Genomic DNA, 16,993 nt, shown 5'->3' on the forward strand with positions numbered 1-16,993 from the left:
CTGAAGCATGTGTTGTAAGAATACTTTCATTTTTAGAGAACTTGCATATGTATATATCATATTTCTCAGAAGTAATTATCAAAGTATACAAATACGTATACAGCCATTTTTTTATATACATATATTTAATAGGACTATTCAAAATATTTTAAATAGAATTAAGTTACCAGACTCTCCTTATATAAATGGAAGCTATGATTAAATTAATGTGAAGTATGTTCAAGTCAGGTAAGGAAATGTGGTGAAAGGTAATAATAAAAATTGGAAAGGTCCAGGTATATAATAAAGTGACTTCTATGACAATGTACTCTTTTTTCTTACTAGATATTTCTGTGTCTCCTAATTATGAATCCATCTAGAAAGAAAAAGAGACATGCATAAGAAGGAAGCTCATGCATACATAGTAGGAATTTGTATTTGTAGTACCCCTTTATTGTCTTAATATATTGCCTTCCTGCAATTAATTTTGAACCTCTGTAGCTTTGAAGAAAAATTATATGGAGAAGGTATTTAACATCGCATGTGTCAAATAATAGCAGAGTCCTATATGAAATTATAGTTAGAGAAGAATAAAGGCTCTCTTCTGAAATTAAAATGTGACTGTTTCAAGTATAAAATGTCAGTAATACTTCTAACTCTAACATAACTTCAAGGATGCAAAAGGCTTTGTATGTGGGGCGAGAAAGGAAGATTTAGTGAACTGAATTGGATTGAATTCCAAAGGAAAAGCAATCGCTTTATAAATGGGAGATTATTTTATATCATTGAAATTTTTTTCACTTGGCATAATAAAAGATGATCTAGACAAGAGCCTTCTCTCGAGTGGTGAAAGTCACACTGGCCCCACAGAGAAGGAAATGTGACTCTAGTGCACTGCTTGGATTTGCCATGAATGATATTTACATAGTCATAATAAAATATATAATACAGAGAAGGCTTAATATGTTTATGGGGCAGAATTAAAATTTGATCATATATAGTATATTACATGTAAAATGACAAGTGTGTGATATGTACAACGTGTATGTGAAGATTAAGTTGACAGAAGAAAGAAGAATGAAACTCATTTTACATAGTGAGTAATTAAAGGGAATTATCTAAAGTTGACAGAAGAACTAGAGTTATAAGTATACTGCTTTAAGCTACCAGGGGACTAATGAAAGAATTAAAATAATATAAATATCCAAAATTGGGAGGTGGACAGAGGAGGGAAGATTATATATATGAGCTAAATCCTCGTCTTTACTAGTTGGCACTGGAGACAATATCTGGGTCTGATAAATCACGAAATAGCCATGTGATAGAGTAATGGTCCCCAAAGTTATCCAATTCCAATCCCTAGAATGTGTGAGTACACTATCTTATATTGCAGAAGATACTTTGCTGACGTGTCATGTGATGGAGATGAAGGCCCCTGAGCAAGGAAGATTATGCTAGATTGTCTAGGTGGTCCCAGTTGAATCACATGAGTGGTTAAAACCAGAGAAGCTTTCTTGACTGTGCTCAGAAGGAAATGTGATGACAGAAGAAGGGTAGAGACATATGATGTTGTTGGATATGAAGATAGTGGAAGGAGGCCACCAGCCAAAGAATGTGTTTGCCCTCTAGAAACTGGGAATTGCAAGGAAACAGTCTTCTCTGGACCCCTCCAGAAAGTATCATAGTTCCTTCTAACACCTTGATCTTAGTCCAGTGATATGCTTGTTAAACTTCTAACCTACAAGACTGTAATTTAATAAATTTGTGTTGGTTTAAACTACTAAGTTTGTGGTAATTTGTTATGGCAGCAATAAGAAAACTAAAGTAAGCCTTATCAATGTTGTATTTAGAATCAGGCTATAACGATTAGAGAAAATCCAAAATTTAGCTAAAATTGGTTGCTTCAGGGAAGCAGAATTGTTGATAAGGAGGAGTTGAGTGGGACAACTGTTTTTCGTTGTTGTTGTTTGTTTGGGACAACTGTTTTTTTATAAGCATTTTTGAATTATTTGTGTAATCTGTGTACATGTATCATCTTGATAAAATTATTTAAAAAATAACACAATATGATACATACAAACAGTGTTTCTTTATAGATGACTGTATCAGTTCTATTCTTGGGGATAGGATTGGAAAGTGGATAGTATTTTTAGAGATCTACCATTTCCTCATTTCAGAATGAGAAAAATAAGGCATTCAAATGACTAGTACAATTTCATGTCCACCTTCTTTTTAAAAAGATGTTGTTTTCTTTATAAGCTGCAAATATTAGACCTAAATAGATGTTTAAGTACTGAGAGACATTGGGAATAAAATTGACTAATTTTAAAATCCTGAATATTTTAAATCAGTCATACTTTAGAAAGAGATGAAGTACATTATTTTGTTGTGGTGCCAATTGTATGGATCATTCTATACTTTTCAAATTTTGAAAAGTAAAGTTAAAACAATACCTAGATGAAGGTTTTATTTTAATAGTATGTTGTACTGGAAGGACAAGTCTGCACACAAGTCATGCATATAGCTCCCAGATTTACCAGAACATTACAAACACAGTACAGAGAGTTTATGTATATTATTCACACAACTTTCCCTATTAACACGTTATAGAACCATATAACATTTTTCAAAACTAAGAAATTAACATTAGTACAAAATTATTAGACAACAGATTCTATTTGGGTTTTACCAGTTTTTTAGTAATGTCCTTTTACTGTGTCAGGGTCCAATCAAGGGTATCATATTTCATTTAGTTTCCTCTATATGTGACAGGCTCAGGCTCTCAGTCTTGCTCATTTTTTTATGACTTTGTCAATTTTTAGGAGTACTGGTTTGGTATTGTTTCAGAATGTTCTTTAATTTTAGCTTGTCTGATTTTTTCCACCTGACTCAACTGCATTCTTATTTTTCATAGATTTTGGGGAAGAATGTAACAGAGGTGAGATGTCTTTTTTGTCACATCATGTGAAGGGAGTACATGATATCAGCATATATCACTGGTGATATATGTCAGGAGAATTGAAAAAAAGCTGGATAAACATTTTGTTTTTTCATACTCTGCATTTTAGAAGTGACTTGTCAATTTCAGCCTACACTCAAGGTGTTGGGGGTCAAGCTGCACCCTCTGGAGGGGGGTATTTATATATATTATTTGAAATTTTTCTGTAAGAAAAATTTGTTTATTTTATTAGTTATTTTATTGCTTAATATGTCAGTGTGACCTCACAAATATTTATACATTCAGTTATAATCCAATATTACATTATTTATTTTGTTATTAAATTTGTTCCAGCTCTGGCCCTTTAGAGTTCTTTTAGACTGGCCCTTTGACATGCTTCCTTCATTATCATTTTTTTAAGTATTTTATTTATTTGTCAGAGAGAGAGAAAGAGAGAGAGAGTGCACGCACACAAGCAGGGGGAGCAGCAGACAGAGATACAAGCAGGCTCCCCACTGAGCAGAGAGCCCGATGCAGGGCTCGATCCCAGGACCACAGGATCATGACCTGAGCTGATGGCAGATGCTTAACTGACTGAGCCACCCAGGTGTCCCCCATCATTATGATTTTTAAGCATTCTTACACTTTCTGGCACTACCAAATGGTCCAGCTTATCTTTTTTTTTTTTTTTTTTCCTAGCTCTCGAATCAATATTTTCTCCAACAAACCCCAGTACCATTTATGGAAGAATGGTATTTAGAAACCAAGATCTGTACACTAGATGTGCTAGCTGCTACTGGGGTGTCACATGTTGTAAGCCCTTTTGGCAAATAGAATCAGGAAATATTTGTATGTATACTAACTTGTAAATATACATATATCTATAATTTCTCTATCATTCTATCTCATCATCCATCTGTTTATCTAGCTGGTTAAAGATGAGTTCAAACTGATATTTCTGAATCTAATCTAATCTAGCACAAGGCTTGTTCCAGTCTTTCTTCCTTGCTCCTTTTTAACTACTTTCTCTGACAATGAGAAATCTGGTTCTCTTATTTATAATTTGTTTGCTTATTTTTTACTAGTGTGCTAGTAAAGAAGTTTCACAATTTTTATCCTGTAGCTGGAATTGCTAACATGTTTACCAACTAGAGTACAGTGTTCATAAAGAGTAATTTTTTTGTCTTTAGCTATATAGTTTCCAGTCAAAACACAGTTTTTCTGTTACTTAGGCCGTTCCTCCTACCCCCACTAACTTCCGTGAGATTATTTCATACATTTGTAATATAGCGTGTTGTAATCTACAATCCATCCTGGGATTCTCAACATCTTGGTTGATTGTTTTTAATTTACGTACATTTAAGTCTGCTCTTAGTAGTATACAGTTCTATGGATTTTAAAAAATATGTAGAATAATTTGTCTACCACTTCAATACATTACAGAATAGTTTCACGACACTACAAATTCTCAGTGTAACCCCTTTTCAGTCAGCTACTCTTCCTCCCACCAACACTTGGCAACCACTGATTCTTTTTTTCCATCCACATAATTTTACATTTCCAGATTGACAGGTAATTTAATTATACAAAATTTAGCCATTTGGGTCTGGCATCTTTCACTTAGCAAAATATATTTAATATTCATTTATGTTTTTGTATGAATTAATACTTCACTTCATCACTGAATTTTATTCCATTGTACAAAATGTTTATCCATTCATTATTTGAAGGAAATCTTGGGTTTTTTTCCTCTATTGTTTGGCGATGAGCAAAGTTATTATAAACATTAACGTACAGATTTTTATGTGAGCATAAATTTTCGCTTAAGTAAATATTTAGGAATGGGATTACTGGGTCATATGGTAGTTGTATGTTTAACATTATAAGAAACTGCCAAACTGTCTTCCAAAGTGACTGTACCATTTTACAGTCTCACAATCATGAATGAAGGTTGTAGCTACTCTACATCCTTGCTAGCTAGCATAGCTATTTTGACATTTTTATTTTACCCCAGTCTCTATCCTTTATGTATTTTTCATAGTTGTTAATAGGCTATGAACATACTTGCATACCCCTTTTATGCCTAACATCACTTTTTAAAACTATCCATGAATTCCACTGTTAATCATTTAACTTTGTACGTAGGTTCTTCAAGTTGGCATGGTAAAACAAGTTAAATTTTATATTGCATATTATAATTTTTATAGATGTCTTTTATTTATTTATTTTGTGTGTAAACAGGATCTTGTCTTACATAATACTTCAAAACAAGATGTGGAATGGACTTTGGATATTAGTGACACTGGGAACCTTTTCAAAGATGGCACATTCCAGATTAGTGTGCTGAGTGGGATTCTGCAACCACACGAAGAATGTACTATTTCCATAAGTTTCTGTCCAAGTAAGTACTTTTTTCTTGTATTTCCTATCAATTTATCCCTCACATACTATTTTTCTCATGTACACAAAAGTTTAGATTATTTTTTTATGTGTTCTTAAAACAGTTCTAAGAGTTTCATACTAGAATTTTGTGGTCACCATCCCCCAAAATGAACCCCAATGATCCTCACCTCTTGGTATTCATGCCCTTATAGAGTCCCCTCCCACATCAAATAGGACTGATATATCACCCATGGGATATTATGGGTGTGATGGTTTGTGACTTCCAAGGTTAGGTCAGACTACGCATTGCCACATCTAGCTTGTACTCTTAGGTTACTTGCTTTGGGGGAAGCTGGTCAGCATGTCTATTTATCTATACGTCCACTTCTTTACTGGTGTTTTTTATTAAACAACTTTACTGTACCTTTTTATAGTTGGTGTGACAAATTTTCTGTCATTACAAACCTATCACAACAATTCTTGGCCGTTCTTACACATTTACTTTTCTAAATGAACTATACATTATTTTTTTCCTCTTTCTAGAAAAAGGCATACAATTGAGTTTTTCCCTTCAAAGAATAGCGTGTTTTTCTAGTAATGAAAGTTTATTTTATATGCGTCATTGTGAATGAGAATTTTTAAATTCTTTTTAATTACCTATCACTATATAAAAGGAATATATTTATAGTTTATGTGGCTCTTGGCTCCTATACTGAACTTCTCTGTTTAGATCTGGAAGTTTTTCAAAGACTATTCTGTGTTGTTTTTTAAGTAAATAGTTTTATAATCTAAAATCATAGTAACTAATGAATTTGTTTCTTCATTGAAAGTATCTTTCTCTGCCTTATTCTCCTCCTGAATCTGTTAATACGATGTTGCTACATTACATTTATATTACAATTGCATTACAATTGTTAGTATAATCTATCTGAACCTGTTACTACAATGGCAGTTTGTTAAAACTTTTTCGATTCTAGTAGTTTTGCTTTGTATCTTTGTATGTTATAAAAAGTTTATCTTATATATATTTTATAAATAATTATATACATTTAAAATAATGTTCTTTTTTCTACTAAATGCTATTTGCTTGAATGCTATTTATGTGATACATTGCCACTTTGTCTTCCATTTGTCAGCCTTTGGTTGATATATCATTTTATTTTCAGTCTGTGTCTTTTAAATTTAAGACCAGTATTGCAAAGCAAAGAACCTTGCTTTTCTTCCTGAGCAAGACTGAAATGTGATTTTTAGGAGGGGAATTTAACTTATTCATATTTTGTGTTATAATATATATTCATTTTCTGGCAGTTTCATTTCATATTTCCTTTATATTTTTTATTATTTTTCATAAATTTTATCTATTGATCAAATTTTTGTTTTATATACTATACATCTTATTTCTCTTCTCTATATCATCTTTAAACCTTTGAAAACAATACCTTTTTGGACACATATTTTCCTATCTGTTCTATGATGGAAGAGTATTCATGAACTTGCCCACAGACAAAATTATAGTATGGGTTTATTTCTTACTCAAGAAATTGTTGAAATACTTTGGAATTTTATTTCCATTTAGTGTGTTTACACACTAACTGCATCATTCCATTCCTCCTACTGCTTGATCAGTGGGCTGGAGTCTTTTCCATCTCTAAGGCATTGAGGTAGCGGGGGCAAGACTCTAGCAGATCAAAGCCAACAGGTTGGATGAAGAGTGCTGGGTTCTTCAGAATTAAACAGCTGGATGGAGAATGGAATCTTCGGGGAGTTGGAGTTGAGTTATAGGGGCCTTTTGAGTTGGGACCAGGGTAGTACCTCCTTGATCTTTTGGTCACCCTCATTTATTTTCTTCTAGTGCAGACAATTTTTACTTTTCCTGGCTCATATGGAGCTGAATAGAGCCCTTTTAACTTTGCCTTAGTAGTTCTTTCCAAATCAAGTATGCATTTATTTTCTGGTTTTCTCAGTTGTTTTTATTGTTCATTTAAATGGGGATACTACTAGGAGAGGAAGAAGATGCCTTCTATTTTGCCTTAAATTCTTATATTTTAGATTAGATACTATAAAGATAAAATTCACACTCAGATGTGATTATTTTTAAAAGTGTGATTTTTTAATTACAACTATTAAAATTTGATGGACATTTCGATCATTTCTACTTTTTTGGCTTTTATGAATAGAACAGCTATGAACATTCATGTACAATTCTGTGAGGACACATGTTTTCATTTATTTGGTTATGTATCTTGGAGTGGAATTGTTGGGTCATAGGATAATTTGATGTTTATTATATTTTTTTAATATTTTATTTATTTTTGCAAGAGAGAGAGAGCATGAGCAGGGGAGAGGGGCAGAGGGAGAAGCAGACTCCCCGCTGAGCAGGGAGCCTGATGCAGGACTCGATCCCAGGACCCCAGGATCCTGACCTGAGCCGAAGGCAGACGCTTAGCCGACTGAGCCACCCATGTTTAACATTTTAAGAAACTGTCAAACTGTTTTACAAAGCAATTTTAACAATTTAAAATCTTATCAGCAATGAATGAGGGTTCCAATTTCTCCACATCCTTGCTAACTCTTCTTGTAATCTTTTTTATTATAGCTAGCCTAGTGAGTATGAAGTAATAGGTCATTGTAGTTATTATTTGCTTTTCCCTGATGACTAATGATGCTGAGTACCTTTACATGTGCCTATTGTCAGTTTGTATGTCATCTTTGGAGAAAGGTCTGTTTGAAACATTTGTTGATTTTGAAATTTGGCTGTCTTTTTATTTTTGAGTTGTCACTGTTCTTTTTATATTCTGAATAAAATTACTTTGTTAGATATGCAATTTGAAAATATTTTATTTCATTCTGAGATTTCTCTTTTCAACTAATGGAAAATAGTTCAATTTTGATGAAGTCTAATTTATCTAATTTTTCTTTTGTTACTTTGGCTTTTCAGTGTATATCTTTTTTTCTTCTTAAAGATTTTATTTATTTATTAGAGAACATGAGCAGGGGCAGGAGTAGAGGGAGAGGGAGAAGCAGACTCCCCGCTGAGCAGGGAGCCTGATGTGGGGCTCGATTCCAGGACCCTGAGATTATGACCTGAGCCAAAGGCAGATTCTTAACAACTGAGACACCCAGGTGCCCCTTCAGTGTTATATCTGTGAAAACATTACATAACCCGAGGTCATGGTGAATTATTCTTATGTTTTCTCCTAAATTCTTGTAATTTTACCTCTTACATTTAAGTCTGTGGCTTATTTTGAGTTATTTTTTTTTAATATGGTGTAAGGTAGGGCTCCATCCTCATTTTTCTGCATGGGTATATCTACTTGTACCAGCACCATTTATTGAAAAGAATATTGCTTCCTCATTGAATTGTCTCGGTACCCTTGTTCAAAATCAATTGGCCATAAACAGAAGTGTTCATTTCTGTTACTGTGGTCTTAGAGAATGTCTTGGGAAGTACTCATATTCATACATATTAATATATATATTAATATAAAGATATTTATATAGCGATTGATATTAATTCTTCACAAAATGTTTAGTAGATTTCACCAATGAGTGCATTTGAGTTTTGGCTGTTCTGTGTGAGAAGTTTTTTGATTACTACTTTAGTTCACTGAAATTCTTACATGTTTAGATTAATGTTTTTTTAATTAAATTTTTAATTAAATTTTTTAAACTAAATTTTGGATGCTTTTGGCCATTATTTCTTCAAACAGTGTTTCTCCCTCTCCGTCTCTTCTCCATCCCATGGATTCTTATTTTGCATATATTGGTATTCCTCATGATGCCCTATAGATCTCTGAGGCTCTGTTCATTTTTCATTCTTTTTTGGAAAACAAGTTTATTAACATGTATATTTCATGTATACATGTATATTTCATGTATATATGGGAGATAACTCGGGAAAATGAGTAAGTCTCAGAAGTGGCTTAAAATTCAGGCTTAAATACCATCTTCAGCTAAAGACAAATCAAAGCCTTTTCTCTTTCTGTTCCTTAGAATCAGTAAATTCAACTGACATTTTTTGATGTTGGCTGATTCTTTGTTTAGCTAGTTCAAATCTACTGTTGAATCCCTATAGTGAATTTTTCATTTCAGTCATTGTATTTTTCAACTCCACAACTTAAATATATGTTTATGTATATTCATATGTATATATGTCCAATGCTTGAACTTTCTCAGGGACAGTTTCTGTTGACAACCTTTTTTTTTGCATGTGTATGGATCATTCATTATTGACTTAGGATTTTTTTCAGTTATACCGGTAAGATCTTGGCCTTGTTCTTTGGGCTATCCTGTAGCATCTGCCATTTTCTTCTAGCAGGCATTAGGAATGGATTATACTTTTCTTCTGCCCTTTTCTTTTCTTGTAATCTGACTGTGGTGTAAGCCTCTTATCCCAAGCCATGGTCAGGGCCTTTATGTCTCATTCTCTTTTCTTTGCCTTGTAGACACATCCTTGGCCATCAATATCACCTAAGTCATGTGGATCTACATAACTCCACATGGCTAGACCTGTTATACTGGCCACCACGCAGAGCTGCCTTATAAGGTCAGGGCCTTCAAGAGTTTTAGTGAGGTGGTTTTTACTTTTCACTCCCCCTTTCTTATCTCTTCCTTGGACCCCCACAGGGACAGTGGCTGGGGCTGTGATAGAATATGTGACCCATACTGATCTCTAAGCGAATCTCCAATCCCTTCTGAATCCAAAGCATTGTTCTTGAATCTAATTTGGGTGGGTAGACTCTCACTTTCCTTGAATAAGATTGTTCTCAGTTCTCATGTAAACAGCTTCAATGTTTCACAACCCAGGGGGCACATAACTTAGAAAATTCCCAACATGAGAATCCCTGCTGCATAAAAATATAGAATTTTTCTGGTAATGAGCTTCAGGAAGTGAGGGTATTGACAACTAGCTTCTTTAAGCAGACTGAAGCAAAGGAACAGCAGGAAGGTGCTTGAAAACACATCTATGAAGATTTTTTTTTTCTCCTTTTTGAGGAACTCTATCCTGGTATTTGTCTTTATTTTGAAGCATCTGCTTCAGTATCTTTACAGTTTATATGCCCAAACTAAATAAGCACACCAAATGCCATTTCCAGACTATTTTTCTATTTAAAAGGGTGTTACAGTAACTTACCTATTATTATTCTTAATTATTCTTACTTACAAAGCAACATTAGGAGTGCAGTCTCTGCTATATGCTGTTTGGGCCCATCCAGATTCCCATTACTGGGTATTCCCATCCATCTCTCAGTTGTGGGTATTGGCTTCTGACGGGCTATATCTGTCCCTTTCTCTAGAAGGTTGCCCTTAGCGGAAGGAGGTATCTAGGAGGGTAAGCTTCACCAGCGCTACTACCTCAGCTGGCCCAACTAACTCTCCCTCAGCTGGGACAACCTATCTGGTGAATTCACATCCCGTAGCTGCGTATGTTTGAATCTGGATTATAAAACTGCACCTTTTCATAACTTCTTGCCCTCCTCTGTTTTGTTTCCTTCTTCACTTATATACAGGTTCTTCCTGAGGGCATTCCCTCCATAAATCACTTGCGTCAGAATCCTTGGGATGGTACTGTTTTACACATCTAAAACAAATGTGGCAATCTAAATGAAATACCAAGAACTAGCTATGTTATCAACAGGAAAGGCAGAATAAGAACCCATTATGGCTTTTAAGCTTTTTAGATTTCATTCAGCTGTATATTTTCTCAGTAATATGCTATTAGCACTGCGTTGCCTTAACTCCGTGTCCTTGTACCTCTATTAGCATGACATTTTAGTTTTTTGTTTTTTTCAGCGTGGCGTTTTCTAATCATTTTAGTTTTAATGGCAAGAAACAGTACATAGAGTACTGTGATTGATAGATTTGAAAAATGTTTCATCTTTTATTAGCTCTGTTTAGAACTCTGAAAATATAATAGAAAACATCGTATACTCTCCCCATTCTGAAGTTTATTTTGTAAAAATAATTAGGTTTCATTATGTATTTCTGTGTATTTCTTCTCAGTTTCTGTTATGTCTGGTCCTGAAAGAAATTACAGGAAAGCCAGTCCCGCTAAAGCCACCATATGTATTTCCGTATAGAGCTTCTCCTTTATGTCTGTATCAACATTTTTATCCAGATGAAATAAAATAGATAATCTAGAAGGAAATAAGTAGCATTTCCATTTGACTTTTCCTTCAGTATGGGGCTAAGCCTAAGCAGTCAAATCTATGAGTTGCCTTCTTAGGATTTCAACCTCACTCTTGAGAAAAACGTATCTGTAACACATTTATATAACTTACATCTCAGATGAGAGAGAAGGACCACCTGAGCTTAGAAAAACGTGTTACCGAATGTCCAGTAGTCTTAGGTTACACAGAGAATCCCCTTCTCCATGACCCCAGAAACGTTTACCAGGTGTGAAACCCAGAAATAATCTCAAAATAGCCCATTCAAAATTCAGAATTCAGTAAGTCCTAATTAAAACCTTGCTTAACTTTGGAAGTAATGAACTTGATTTTCTTTCTCCCCAAAATAAATTTTACAATATCAGGTTCATTAAATGAAACAATCATTTCTCTATAGATTTACAGTTTTAAACACATAAATTCTATTATAACTCCTTTTCTCAGCTCAAGATATAGATATAGTCTCTCATGTTTTCACAAAGTCTTTCCAGTGTTCATCTGTCATTATTAGTAGGAAGTCACTAATTCACTTCCCTCTCCAGCCACCTCTCATTTTCCAAGGATCCTAGACTATATGAACAAGTAAAAGACTGATTGGGCCAAGTGAAGGCACCCAGCACAGAGAAATCTAGTGGGTATGATCAGTTCAATGATACCTTGTTTTTGTGTGTGGTTCACAGTGTGTCACCTTTGAACATGCATCATCCAGAACACTCATCATGTGCTCTGGTGATACTCTTGGTGGCCCTGATCTGTGCCAGGTCATTCTGGTGTCTAGTTTTTGAATTCTAAGATACTACCTTGAGTTCATACTCACCAGATCATATTTTTCTCTTTACGAGACACTGTTTTGGGGCATTTGGGTCGAAAAGGGCGTTGGCGGCTTGCTGAGATGGAACCTGTTGTCTGGGACTAGGCTGCAGCCTCAGATGCTGAGCCCTTTTCTCCAACACAGACTGCCTTACCTCATAGTGAGTTGCCACATGGGAATTTCCTGTCTTTTCCTACCAGGTGAGATTGGCCAGTCAACCCTGGCAGCTTTCCATAAACTTAAAAATCTGGGAGGAACAACATTCCTTTTTTCTCGGCACACCCATTTCACAGTACTAGTCCCCTGAAATCCTTATGGCAACTATCTGACCTCATCTTCATACTGCATATACTAAAGGGACGGGCAGCTCCTGTTAAGGCACAGAAAAGAATCAAAAAAAGAAGTCCTGTTGCGCTGTTTCCTCCAGGTATAGGTATTTTCCAGTAATAACGAAAATTTGCTTTAAGGAGATCTGCCCTATTTCTAGGCATAGTGCACTTTAGAATATTTTTGATTCAGTGACACTTCATTAACATGTTTTAAGTTCCTTGGCAGGATAATTCCAGTTTCTGGGTAATCTATTCTCCACTGGGCTGTAACCTCATAGTACATTTTAATATTAAGTAAAGTTTAAACTATGTAAATGTTTTTTGTGTATGTGAACAAATCTAAGATACTTTTAAAAAATTGTTTTTCATTAGATCATCCTAGAAAATACACAGCTGATATTCCCATTCGTCTAAATGATAATCCAGTTGGCTATCGAACGTTATGTTTGGTTGGAGAGGTGAAATCACCCATGTTATTGTTTGACCCTCCATTCATATTTTTTACTCCTGTTCCTCTGGATGTAACAACTGTAATGGATATCAACATTTTACCCCAAAACTATTTCAGGTAAATGCTTAATGTAAATTTACCACATTTTCATTTAAAGCCCACTTAATTACCTCACAATTAGTCATTTGATTTTCTTGTAAAAAATTTTGATATGTCTCTCTTCATGGTACAAGAAGCAAGCTTTTTATTTCTATGTGACAAATTACCACAAACTTAGTGCCTTAAAACAGAAATTTGTTGTCTCATAATTTCTTTGGGTCAGAAATCCAGGTTTGTTTAGCTGCATCCACTGTTTATGTTCTCAAGGTACAGACTATAGCAGCTGTCTCATCTGAGGCTCAGTCCTCCTGCAAGCTTTCTGGTAGTAGGCAGATTAATCTGTTTAGTTGTAGAACTAAGGTATCATTTTCTTGCTGGCTGTTGGCTGGGATCACTCTCAGCTCTTAGAGGCCACCCTCACATCCTGGCCAAATCCTCCTCCCATCATGGTACTTTACTCAGTGAAAGCCAGAAGTGACCATCTTTTGACTTCTCAGTCTCTGACCTCCAAACCTTCTTTTAAGATCTTACCTGATTAAGTCTAATCCACCCATGATAATCTTCCTTTTGCTTTACTTGAATTTATTTAACTAGGGATGTCAATTACATATGGAAAGTCCCTTTACCATGGCTGTATAACACAGCTGATTCACCAGAGTGATATCATATTTACAGATTCTGCCACCCAAGGGGTGGGAATTAGAGAGTTTGTATGTACACTAAGGCTCTTGGGGACCATCTCAGAATTCTGCCTATCATATGTACATAGTATAGCAGAATGCCGACTGTTTTCATTTTTTAAAAAAATTTATCAGCATCCCAAACCCTAATAGTATATTGCCCTAGATACATTATGTACCCTCTTATTACAAAACAAGTAGATTATGTGTGTGTTTAATTAATTAGTTAATTAATTAACTGCTGGCTTCTGAGAAATGTGGGAGGTCTCCAAAGGGCTCAGATCAAACCAGACCAAACCAGTACATACTTACAAGCTGAAACCAGAGTAGGAGTGGTGAGCTGTAATAATCTGCCAAATGCAAGCTTGTTCTTAAAACTTGAAACAACTTCTTCAAGGTAGGGAAACAATCTCAAATGCCTGGATTAATCCAGGGACACTGGAAGAGGCTAAAATAGTTCACGTGAGTAAATCCCTCTACCTTTCAGCAGAAGCAAGCAAATCTTCTCTAGATCAGTGGTTCTTAAACGTTGGTGTATATCAGCATCACCTGAGACGCTTTTTAAAACAGAGGTTGTTGCTTCCCATCCCCAGAATTTATGATTCAGCAAGCCTGGCATGGTATGTAATAATTTGTATTTCTAGTAAGTTTCCAAATGATACTTATACTGCTGGACCACACTTTGTGAACCTCTGTTCTAAATGAAGCCATCCTCAGTTTTGGCTGATACTTCAGTTTCCACAATTGCTATCAACCAGACATGAGTGTAATATCAAGTATTGCAAAACTCACAAGGGAAGATACCATCATTTAGAGTCAGCACAAAAAACCATCTTGAAATTTAGACTCTGAAGTCAGTCAGATATTGGAGTTATCAGACACAGAGTATAAATAATTTTTTAAAACAAGTCGCATTATAAAAATTAGTAATGAACATGGAATTATACAATATAGACTTGAAAATGAACCAAATATAATAACTTTTAGGAATTTTAAAACAAAGTGTGTAGGGTAAATTTTTAAGGGCATCCACAAACCTAAGATTGTATATAACTTCACAAACAGTATAGAAATCAACAGAATCTCGGTTAATTTTGTAAGAGAGAAAAAGAGATGCATACTTTAAAAAGCAAGAAAAACCTGAAACAAAAAAGATGGCAAAAACTCTAAGTAGTTGAGTAATACAATTGAATGTAAGTAAGTTACTCTGACTAGTTAAAAGACAGAGAATGTTAGAGTAAATTAAAAAAAAAATCTAACTGTTAAAAGAAGTATATGTGAGACAGAAGGACAAGAAAGATTGAAGTAAAGCAGGGTTTCTCAACTTCAGAACTGTTGACATTTTTGGAAAGATACTTCTGTTTTTTCACTGGAGGCTATTTTGTACATAGTAGGATGTTTAGCAGCCTCCCTGGTCTCTAACCAGTAGCATCTTCCCCCAGTTATGACAGAAAAAAAAAGTCTCCACACATTGCTGCATGTCCCTTGGGATGCAGAACCACGCCCAGTTGAGAACCACCAAACTAAAATCTTAGGAACAGTTATAGCAGAATAACTGTAAGAAAGCTGGATAGCAGTATTAATTTTACATGTGATAACCTTATTTAAGAGGTAAGACGTATTTTTAATATTAAAAATACATTAAATAATTATAAAAGATGCAGCTCACCTGAAAACTATCAGAATTCTAAAACTGTATGCACAGCTAAAATAGTCTTAAAATATATAAACCCCAAATTAAAATTATAGGGGGAAATTGACTAGTCCTTCATCACTGTAGGATATTTCAACACATACCTCAATTATTGAGTCCAAAAGACAAAAACACTTGTATAGATAAAGGAAATTTGAAAAGGATATTTTAAAGGCTTCATTCATTTACTAATATTATTAAAAATACTAAAAGTAGTATTAGGGGCTTCTGGGTGGCTCAGTCGTTAAGCGTCTGCCTTCGGCTCAGGTCATGATCCCAGGGTCCTGGGATCGAGCCCCGCATCGGGCTCCTTGCTCAGCGGGAAGCCTGCTTCTCGCTCTCCCACTCCCCCTGCTTGTGTTCCCTCTCTCACTGTCTCTCTCTCTGTCAAATAAATAAGTAAAATCTTTAAAAAAAAAAATAAAAGTAATATTAAAAATAGTACTATAAAGTACTGCACCCTGCAGTTATAGAATACACAGTTTTCTCTATCATATAGGAGATATTTACAAAGACTGAAAGTGTATCATTCTATAGTTCAAATTTAACAGTTTTTTTAAAAAAGATCATATATTTTGTAGAGAGAGAGAGCATGAGTGGGGAGTGGGGAGGGGCAGAAGGATAGAGAGAATCCCAAGCAGACTCCCCATTGAGCACAGAGCCTGACTCAGGCCTCAGTCTCACAATCCTGAGATCAGAACCTGAGCCGAAACCAAGAGTTGGATGCTTAACCAACTGTATCACCAGGCACCCGTCAAATTTAACAAATTTTGAAGAGTTGACATCATATATACTATGTTTTCTGATAATAATTATAATTTTAAAATCATTAAAGAAAATATTAACAGATTTGCCATACATTTGGAACTGCTTAAAAAAAACTTGCCTTTTTTTAAATTTTAGAGAGAGAGAGAGAGCACACATGTGAGTGGGGGGAGGGTCAGAGGGAGAGGGAGACTCTCAAGCATACCCTGCATTGAGTGTAGAGCCTGACAAGGGGCTTGATCTCATGACTCTGAGATCATGACATGAGCCAAAATCAGGAGTCAGACACTCAAATGGCTGAGCCATCCAGGTGCCCCCTAAAAAAATCTTCTATAGAGAGTCAAAGAAGATACCATACTGAATTCTGCAAATAAATAATAATTAAAATACCATGTATCAAAATATGAAAACAACATTCACTGATATAAAAGCAGTGTTTGAGTATTAAATTTGAAGACTTAACTTGAAACGCATACTGTCACTTCTGTTGCTTTCTTTAGACAAGTAAGCCTGCATCTGTGTTGAGTTAACTGCATCTGTTATATTAAATTCCAGTGGTTAAGCAATAAACAAATAAATATACTTATGGAATGTAGCAAAAATGGTATTTAGATGGAAATGTGTAGTCTTAAATGCTGATAGTAGATAAAAAATGATTAGAAGTTTCAAGTATTCAACCTAATAAATAAGAATAAGAAT

The 16,993-nt window shown here is 34.8% G+C and overlaps 1 protein-coding gene across 1 annotated transcript in view; it reads left to right on the plus strand.

Moving 5' to 3' along the window:
• Positions 1 to 16,993, plus strand: part of CFAP47 (cilia and flagella associated protein 47) — a 495,620-nt gene that overhangs the window by 115,543 nt on the left and 363,084 nt on the right. Inside the window, exons 24-25 of the mRNA XM_045873173.1 lie at positions 5,159 to 5,318; positions 12,979 to 13,174. Of these exons, the coding sequence (XP_045729129.1) occupies positions 5,159 to 5,318; positions 12,979 to 13,174 (356 nt within the window). The remainder of the gene's footprint in view (positions 1 to 5,158; positions 5,319 to 12,978; positions 13,175 to 16,993) is intronic.

Source organism: Mirounga angustirostris, unplaced genomic scaffold (assembly GCF_029215605.1).
Source record: "Mirounga angustirostris isolate CCGP_5_RB_7025 unplaced genomic scaffold, mMirAng1.0.hap1 SCAF_11, whole genome shotgun sequence".
Taxonomy (NCBI): Eukaryota; Metazoa; Chordata; class Mammalia; order Carnivora; family Phocidae; genus Mirounga; species Mirounga angustirostris.